The sequence below is a fragment of the Nematolebias whitei genome, chromosome 7 (assembly GCF_014905685.2).
Source record: "Nematolebias whitei isolate Nwh7 chromosome 7, NemWhi1, whole genome shotgun sequence".
Taxonomy (NCBI): Eukaryota; Metazoa; Chordata; class Actinopteri; order Cyprinodontiformes; family Rivulidae; genus Nematolebias; species Nematolebias whitei.
The window spans coordinates 30,382,644-30,392,829 of NC_056504.1; the positions used below are offsets into that span (position 1 = coordinate 30,382,644).

General features: G+C 40.8%; 1 protein-coding gene across 1 annotated transcript in view; it reads right to left on the reverse strand.

Annotated features, from left to right (window-relative positions):
• Positions 1-1,803: 1,803 nt before the first annotated feature.
• Positions 1,804-10,186, reverse strand: part of si:ch211-161c3.6 (high mobility group AT-hook 2b) — an 8,759-nt gene continuing 376 nt past the window's right edge. Inside the window, exons 2-6 of the mRNA XM_037679369.1 lie at positions 7,376-7,545; positions 7,136-7,219; positions 5,191-5,241; positions 5,013-5,051; positions 1,804-2,446 (exon numbers count right to left, since the gene is read on the reverse strand). Of these exons, the coding sequence (XP_037535297.1) occupies positions 2,378-2,446; positions 5,013-5,051; positions 5,191-5,241; positions 7,136-7,219; positions 7,376-7,480 (348 nt within the window). The 5' untranslated portion in view covers positions 7,481-7,545 and the 3' untranslated portion in view covers positions 1,804-2,377. The remainder of the gene's footprint in view (positions 2,447-5,012; positions 5,052-5,190; positions 5,242-7,135; positions 7,220-7,375; positions 7,546-10,186) is intronic.

Genomic DNA, 10,186 nt, shown 5'->3' on the forward strand with positions numbered 1-10,186 from the left:
TATATATATATATATATATATATATATATATATATATATATATATATTTATATATATATATATATATAAAATTTACGTTGCACTTCTTTTGCATCAGGTTATGTTTAACACATTGCATTTTGCAACGCACATAACACACAAAGCATTACTGGTAATGGACTGCAGACCTACAGTTTTTACATTTTTATGTCTGTCTAAAGCAAAAGACATCAGTGTAAAGATTTCCAAAATAAAGCTTGCATAAACCACTATGACACAGTTGAGATTAGTTGTTTAAAGATGGCTGTAAAGTGACTTTTTCTGACCCTGTTGAGCTGTTCGGTTAGTAGCCTGCGTCGCACTGTACGATACAAGATTTGATAAATGTCGGACTGGTCACAATAATCCAACAGTAAAAGGAAAGATTTTCTTAATCTCTATCAAATGGTGCAGTTTGAAAGCGTTTACTCCAGCAACTTTTCAGACATGTTGATATACAATTCTGAAATGCAGGTACGCAATAGGGCTGAACGATTTTGGAAAATATTCTAATTGTGATTTTTTTTACAGCAATATTGCGATTTAATATGCAATTATTTTTCAATGTCTTCTTCTCGTGTATTTTTCAACAAACACAAGCAATAAATCTGTTTCAGTTGCAAAAAAACTCCACTGTTTTCAGCTCCGCTGCAACTTTGTTTCTACATTTTTTGTATAGCTTCAGGATAGCAACTTGGCTAAAATGTGTGCACGAGGGCATTCTGTACCACCTATCCACTGTGTTTACTAAAGCCAGAAACCCAGGCTTGGTCACTATATTAATGGACATCATGTATTTCACTATGAACTCTGTTATTGCTCGAGTTATTTCCACATGCCGTTTCAAATTATGTTCACAGAGTAATACCTTCGAACAGTTCGGTCAGTGATCCCTGTTGGCATTCTAGCCATGGAAACTATCGTAAATGGCTTTGTGATGCTTTTTTAAGTGTTGGTAAAGATTTGTGGTGTTACTTTAAGAGGTAGCAGCAGCAGCCAGGCAGGTTCTGCACAATACACGTCGTTGTGCAACGTCTTCTTTTTTATGGCCAAAATAATTCCAAACAACGGTCGTGCTGCCCCTCATTTGTACCAAACGTTCAGATGTATCAGCTTCTGTCAAGCCTGACGCCATTGTGCAACCGGTTAAAGTGCAGTGTTGACTTCTCCCACTCCCTGCTCTGCTCTGCTCCGCTCACTCGCAAGTGACGTAACCAGATCATGTGACCAGTCAAAACGCAGCCTTTGCAATTAGAAAATCTAATTTTATCATATCGCGATATTATCGCAAATGCAACTAATTGTTAAGCCCTAGTACGCAATCAATGTAAACACTTTTATCTGCATATTTCATTCATTAATCCAAGTGTAAATGTGTCCCAACGCTTCAGAATTAGACTTATTGATCTTAAGCAGCTCTTCCATAGAGATCATCATTGCTGATCTGTTTTCAGTCATGGTCGGCCGTTTCTGTAGGTAAACAAACACACTTAGTGGCTGGAAAAGAGACAGCTGTGGACATGCTCAGGGCTGGTAAAAAGGCGGCGGTCGCAGCAGCAGTCACACTGCACGGCTTTCTCAAAAGGATTTCTGATTATTGTTATAGCTCGTCTTGGGTTGTGAAAGTGTTTAATCGTCTGTGGGTGATTCTGCCTCACTGAGCGACCACAGAACACGGATTCAAAAACAGATTTACTGACGATTTCTTTCTCTGACAAGAGATTTTCTCCAAAGCAGCTGAAATAATCACAGTGTGAACCTTTAGACTGAGAGGTTACCCCAAACCAACATGCAACTATCATGAAAGACTACTTTTATTTTTCTTTATAAAACATTATTTAATCAGTTGAAGATGCTCTATCGCCATGAGGATTGTTTTTCTATTTATAAGGCACAAATATCACCTAAAAGTTTGTGAGAAAATGACCTTTACAACCACCAGGTCCTGATCTTGTTCATTTTTTTGTTAAAAAACCCCCCACAAAACATGGTCATACCAAGTTGGGTTTTCCTTCCATTGTCTGCATTCAAAAGCAGAACCTCCAAACAATAATTAAGACTATGAATGCTTTTCCCCTAATGTGGAACCATGCCTTAAAAAAAGCTAATTGATAAGATCAAAGGTTCCAGCGTTAAAGGAGTTGGCGCAAAAAATAAAATAGAAAACATGAAAAAAATAAAATTAACAATAGGCAACAACAAAATCCATGGTGCTGTTTAGATCAGGAGAGGAAAACTGCAGTCTGCAATGATTTCTGAGGGTGAGTGTATGTGTGTGTCACTGATTTCCCATCACAGACAGGAGTCAGTTTGTACCCCTGTTTGCTTGAGGCCAAACATTGAGGTAGAGGTATCCCATCTACTCCCCTTTCTCCTGCGCAGGCACCTGAGATGACGAGGGACCCTCCTCGACCTCCTCCGAAGGGCCCTGAAACATTAAGAAGGACCAAAATGACTATGAGTTACAGTCTCCATTCTGTGTAGTGACTCATCTGGCTCAAAGGTACAAATCAAAATTAAAAGAGGTTGCAAATACAATAATGAGTGTTGAAATTTCAGTGAGGTTGCGTGCGAGCGAGCAGGTTCCAGCCGTCAGACCTAGAAATGTGAGGAAGACGACGGTTACATCAGGAAACCAAGAAGACAGGGGACGAGAGCAGTTAGATCAGGTTTCCCCTCGCTGCACTGACTCATTCTTCCCCTTCATGTGCCTGTCTCTGAGAAAGGAGTCTGTCTCAACGGTTTCAGTTTGTTTTCAGCATCTTAACCTCTTTGACAATCTAAGCCGAGAGGATGCGATAAGACAGGGGGAGGCATCAAGTGTAGTGGGCTGTTGAGCAACTCTCCTATAGGGCTTGAGAGAGAACGAGACGGCTGAAAGGATCCACAGTTTCTGAGAAACGGTGCGCTTATGTTGTGCAAAAGAGTAAGAGACCAAAGGATCTTTGCCGGGGCATTCAGCACTGCTATCTCTGAATTTCCAAGAATTCGCCATGAAGTCGGTTCACAAAATACACACACAGCTTGTGCAGGCGCGACTTTACATCAGATGCGCTCCAGCTAAAAAAATACCCCAAAGTATCCTAGCACTTTTATATTTGTCAGATAAACTGAAATGATTATTTTGTGCCTTTAAATTTGTACAACTTTAGTGAACAGATCTAACATGCAGGTACACATGTGGAAACACTGGTATACGAAAAGTTCAGATTTGAGTCAATCCTGTTTGTGTACAGCACCCTGATGGACTGAGCCAAAAAAAAAAAAAAAAAAGCCTTGTAGTGGACCAACGCTTTAGATTTTCAGGTTGGGAGATGCCTACAAAACTAGTTCAGACTGCTTTATATATGAAGATACAACAGAAACAAAAAGTGAAACTGCTCAAAGTTTGCTACGTTTTCATACTAACAGGTTTTTCTACTGTTCTGTCCAGACTGGTTTAATTACGCAACACAACACCCAAAAAGAAAATTCCCTTTTTAATACTTTGCCCCCTAAAATCATCCTAGACTGCATTACCTTAATCTATGTGCTCTTAAAAAGAGGCAACTTAGTGGATAAACAGCGCGGTGCAGAAATGACAAAGATGTTGAATGATGTGATGCTGAGACGCATCACGTTCGTTAACATTTGAACAGTTTCAGTTTCCATGCAACAAATTGAAAGTTCTGAAAAGTAACCCCCCCACGGGTCAATCAGTGGTGGACAGTTACTAATTACCTTTAATAAAGTCCTGCCTTTGTAGTACAATTTGTGCTTTCAATGAAAATGTCCATTTATTGTACTTTACACTTTCCATTTATTAGATTTAGAGGTAAATATTGGACTTAAAGCTAAATCTCTTTAACAGCTGTGTGCAGGAAATGAGTTAATATAATTCAACACAATCAATTTAAAAAACTAAACGCAACAAATTTCTAAAATCAAAATCAATGGGTTTGAAATTTTTAAGCTTGTGACATTTTTGCAAAAAAAAAAAAAAACGTCTGGACGGGATCACATGCCAGATGTCACTAAGAAGGACCTATTTTTTTTATTATTGCAAGTTATTATCGCATTTGATGAAAAATATGAAAGTGTGAAATATGCAGATTTAGGTTGATGAAAATTCACTTATACACTTAATTATTTCACAACTTTGCATGTTTATATTATAAACTAATGATATGTTGTAGGGATGCACGATATTATTGGCATAGTATTGGCCGATATTAGCGTTAAAGTTCAATATTGGACACCCCTAATATGTTGAATTAAAGTTTATTACCTTGCATGTCAAAGGTCATCTCATGCGGTCTGTTTACCTTTTCAATATGTGTTGGGGATGATTATCAGCTACTAGCACATCAGATTTGATATCAATCTGTGTAAAACTGGACAAGCAATACCCATTTTTATGTTAGCTAAATTCACTTAGCTGTGGCCGCCATCTTGAACGGGGCTGACTCCAAACAGTGAATCCGTTGTGGATGTACGTCCAGTGATTACTTTCTAAGAGTTGCATTTAAAACATTGTCCTCTGGTTTAGGAGATGTGCACATTTTTTTTATTTAACAGTTCTCAAAATCAGATTGTACTTGACTGATTTTGGAAGTACAACACTGTTGGTTTTGGTTTCACCTCACCCAACGACAGTTGAACTCATCATTAAATAGAGCCAAAGCTGGAAATCTGCACTCAAGCTGACTTGTAACTGGCACTACAGTCAAAATGCAAAACGTGTGACACAGAATGAGATTTTCTGTCCAACTGAAGCAGAAGTTGCACTCTTACAAACTCCACGTTGCTGATACTTGATCTGCATTTCACTCATTTAGATCTAAAGCAGAAACCTACAGTAGGGCGAAAAGTAAATTAGTGGTGGTTTTACCTCTTCTCATCAAAATGCCTAAGGTTAATCTTAAACGCAGGCTTTGTTTGTGTCTGTTTTCACCTCCCAAGCAGTTGTGATCAGTGTGAAAGTGCTGTGTCAAGTCAAAACTGAAGCACCTCACCTGCTGCTCTTCAGTCACTTCGGGGACAACTTTTCGAGGCTGTGAAAAGACAGGCAGCAGGATCAGTTCAGTACAGAGACAAATGGGCCTGCAGGAACCGCAGCAGATCCAGCAGACAGAACCGTTTTAAAAGGATAAACGTTTGTCATAAATCCAGAAGTGTCAATGAGCGCTGTACCCATTTCCTCGGTCGCCCTCGCGGTCGTCTTTCCCCCACAGGCTCTGCTTTCTAAGAAGAAACACAAAAGTTTTAAACAATCGCACATTTCATCTTACAGACTTATGGTTCTGAGACGTGTTTAAGTTTCTGTTGGCTGATGGGAAACATCCCTCTCAGGAGCTACGGAGGTTTAAAGGCCTACCTGAACACAAATGAGGAACTTAGTCTCACAATAAAAAGATTTTAAAACACCCAGAACCACTTCAGTGTCTACATTAATGGATTATTTTTTTTTATAGCTTTATCTGCCGAGAAAAGCGTCATAATCCAGATTTTGGAAACCCAAAGAATAGATCTGTATTGCCAGTTTGGCAGCCTCATTTGTGAAATACTTCCCTCTGCCATGTTGCAACAAGTTTAGCAAGTGTAGCTGCTTGACAATAATTGTTTCCTCAGAGCGAGTGATGTACAAAAGCATATCTATTTTTTTTCCTTCATTTTCATTGAATATTTCTTTTAGACATTTTAGGATAACAAAATAATGGCCAAGAATATTTTTTCCACACATCTTTAAAAGGATTACTTGTTTTCCAGAAGTAAAGAGCTGCAGAATAACCCATAAAACAAACGAGAGTTGAATGGAAAGTTGCCAACAGAAGAAAAGCAAATTTATCTTCTGATCCAAACAGCTTCAGAAAAGTTAAGAATTCATCTTTTAATAAGATTATTCAGAACTGTAAAACACGTCCATTGCTTTTATTAATCATCAGGAAATGTTGCAACAGTAAACATGTATGAAACTGTCATAAAATGTGCACAGCAGAGCACATTTCTTTTATTTTAAATAGAGAACTTGCTCTAATTGGTTCCTGTAATTAGATGATTAACTTAAGTATAACTCACAGAGTCATAAAGTAGAAGTACTCCCCAACAATAAGTCTAGTTTTCAAACTGTCACGCAGATTAAAAGTCATAAGACGTCCGTTTTCACACCAGTATATTTATGAATATGTAGCAGCATTAGCAGCACTGGGTGAGGTGGAGTCTGGTTTGAGCTTTATAAAACTATGATTCTGCAACAAATTTTTAGATGTTATCCTTGAGAGCTGAACCACAATCTAAAGTGTAAATGCACATTAGCATTAGACTAATCTTTCCAGTTGACATTTATCTGAACAGCCTAAATGTTGTGGCACTGCTACTAATGTGGATAAAGAAAAGAACTCGTCTCAACATCTTGTGGAGCTATGCAAGACGTGGTGGTCAACTGATAAACAGTTCTTCCCTGGCCTTTGGGCGACTGCTTTTAGTGGAGTGTGTGATGGTCAATAACTTATTTTGGTGTCTGCTAGTGTTGCACTCTTGCCATGAAAAAACAACAACATCGCTGCCCACAGAAAGGCCTTTTACCACGCATTTGTCTGAAAACGGCAGATAATCAGCCTTAGTATTCATCCAACCAATAATTAAGTAATGGAGCTACTTTGAGTCGTGCTGTAAAGAAAATTTATGAATTCAGGTTGTTCTTTGGAATGATGGAAACAACACTTATCAGTGAACCAACAACTATAGAGAAATGCTTGAGCATTATAAACAAATAGTACTTGTACAAATCTGACAGCATCACTTTGTTTATATACATAAATGGACCGCACATTTCTCTTATCAAAATACTCAAAGCTCTTTATACTACAATCTGTGCCCTCACTTACCCATTCATACAGCACTCTACTGTATCTCTACAAAGATTAATCAGAGCTTTATCACATTCATACACCGATGGGACACACATCGGAGGCAGTGAGGGGTTCAGTGTCTTGCCCAGAGACACTTTGACATGTGACTGCTGGTGGAATCGAATCCCCAACTCTTGCATTGGAGGATGACTGCTCTAACCACTCAGCCACAGCCGCCTAACATACATAATATACATAAGTATGAACGTGTTGTGATGAGGTTTAACCTTCAGTGCGGTTCTGGGGCCTTTGTCCTTGCTGCCTTTTGGTCGTCCTCTCGGTCGCTTTGGAGTTGGTGGTCCAACCGGTTCCTTCAGAGAGAGAGAGGCTCTGGAGTCAAAACTCACAAATCAAAACCGCTTTATGTACTATAAACTACCAAAGGACACATTTTTAAGCATTTCCGTCTCAACTAAACACATAAAGCTGGATTTAGAGCTACCTGCAGACACCTTCTGAGATTGTACCTGTTGCTGTTTCCGTGGTCGACCCCTGCCTCTGCGCTGAGGCTCCTCGTGCGACTGAGCAGCGCTCGACTCAGGAGATGGCTCTTTGGTCCCACTGTTACTCATGCCTGCGTCTGTCCACCTGCTTCAAAGAGTGTGGGCATCAAAGCCTGGAGCAGCGGCCTCAAGGGCTTAAAGAAGAGGAGAGCTGAGTATCAAGAGCTGCTGCGATCACAGCAAAGAGGAAAAGTGCATGCGATTATTCTAGAGATAAACAATCAACTCTTTTCCCACCGTTTCTAACCAGCTTTTTTAGCACAGTGAGCAAAAGCAGCTCCAACTACTCTCTAATGTGTCATCCCAGGGATAATTCACAATCACACCGAAACATTTTCCAAGCGCGACCGTGGGAACTGCGCATACATAAGCCTTGGCACTGAGCTCATCGGAACATAGACTGGGCTCTGGCAAACCCAAGGAAACATGAGAGTGGCGTGCAGAGACTAAAAGTAGCACAGACATTCACAACTCAATCTGCCGTGAAAAATCTGCATCTACTGTGTTCAGTTCTGCGTTTCCACCTGCCCGCTGGGAAGTATTTCTCAATGGGAGCTGTGAAGGCTGAAGGTGTGGCGATGCTGGAACAATGTTTGTAGCAAAACTTGTACAACTGTGACCCCCCTCAAAAAAAGCATGCACACCAAAACACTGCTTGTAAAACCTTTTTGGAAATGATCGCTTCTACTTGAATTGGTCTTGGATACGTATGATTTATTTTCAATTTGAATTTCTTTGTCATGCTGTAGTTTAAGGATTGTAGCACTAAAATGTAAACTTAGCACAAAAAGTAAAGAAAAGTGTGTTTGGTTGATTACTTCTTTATTGTAACATCTTAACAATAGATATACTATTGGAAAGCCTGTTTATTTCTCCTATGGTGCCACATTTGTTAGGAAAATCCACTTGCGGGTTGAGTATGTCGGTTCACTTCAAGAAAACCTTGACAAATCTCTGATAAGGCCAAACAGTTCAATCAGCTATTATATCATTAGATTGGATGGTAGAAGTCTTCAGAAACAATACATGTTGCAATTTAAAAATGTATTCATTTAACAAAAGGGGGCCTTAGTTGCATGTGGAAGAACCATACGCAGCCACAACAACCTGGCATCTCCTCATGCTGTTGACCAGCTTGGTCACAACACTGTTGTGGAATGGCATCCCATATTCCAGCCAGCAATGAAAGTAAGCCAAGTAAGTTGTTGGATTCTCTGGACTGAACAGCATGCTGAGGCTGACCCTACAAATACTCATATCACTCTGAGGTGGTCAGCATTGTCATTTTAGAGGACATCGAGGTCCGAGATGGGGTAGAGGTAGGGCAGCCGACCTGGGACCAGAAAGTTGCGGTTTGACTCCCAGTCATTCCCACATTTTGCAGTGTCTCTGAGCAAGACACCTAATCACTAATTGCTCCCCGGGCGCCTATAGCTATACCCACTGCTCCACCTGGGTGAATCCCAGTTGCGATGGGTTAAATGCAGAGAAACAATTTTGTCATTGTATTGGAACATACAACGATGACAACATATAGCTACGCTTTTGGACTTCAGTCCTAGACTGTGGAGACAACCAGATGCCAACAAGATGTAGGGTTTCTGTGGTCTTGTCATACATGTTGTGTTTTTCCTCATGTTTGCCTGTCACCCCTCAGCATTTCTCCTCCTGTGTTCCAGCACTGTCGCACCTGTGTTGGATCCTAATCACCGCAGGTGCCTTTCATTTCACCTTGTTAGTGTCTGTATATATCCAGCCCCTTGGTGTCTTGTCAGTGTCTCTTGATTGCCCTTGTCCCGTCCAAGGCTTCATGTTTTCGTCCTCCCTCCGTGTCTCCCCTCTAAAGTAAGTCTGCTTCCCCGACAGCCTGTTTTGTTCATATTAAACATTTTACTTATTTTACTGGAGTCTCCTCGTCTTCCTGCTCGTGGGTTCCACACACAGAAGCCATCATGATACAAGGCACCTGACTGTCAGAACTTGGGGTACCAGAAGTTCAAAGCAAGCGTCAATGCCAGAGAAGATTTGGGACATATTGTATGGCTGCAACCCATACTCTGCATGCTTAACAGTTCCTTTACAACTGTGGCATGCTTTATGTAGAACCATTTAAGATGAATTGGAATAAACTAGAACGTGCAAAACAAAAGGTCCTTACTTGTGCTACGTTTATATATCAGCTCAAAAGTGACTACATGTCTCAAGGTGGTGGTTTGCTCAGGCTCGGTGAGGAATGTGCCAAACATTAATTGCCGACACAGCCCATCAAGAACGCGCCGGAGCAGTAAGTAATGTGAGCACCACGTCAAAGAGGAAAGAAAAGGATTAAGGAGACGTCGCTTCCTCAGCCCCTGACTGTGGGGGACAACTCTCCGTCCTCTCAACAAGTCGTGCGCTGGCAGTCCAGTCCGGGACTGAATGTACTTTCTGCTGATGGGCGGTAAAAGTGACCAGAAACACACATTGTTCTCGCGCGTCGCTGAAAAGAAGGTGCGCGGGGGAGCCCGTCGGCTTTTTTTAAAGAAACAACTACAACAAAAAAAACTTTCTGCGGCTCTGAGCGTCAACTGGCACACGCGCGCGCGCACGGAACAACAGAGGCCATCAGCATTTTAACGCGGAACGTCTCTTTCTATCCATGTTTCTCTGTTTCCATCACTTGCGCAACCCATCTTTTTTTTTTTTTTTTGCGTGTTTGGTTTTTGGTGGTGGAGGGGTGGAAGTGTGTGTGTGTGTGTGTGTGTGTGTGTGTGTGTGTGTGTGTGTGTGTGTGTG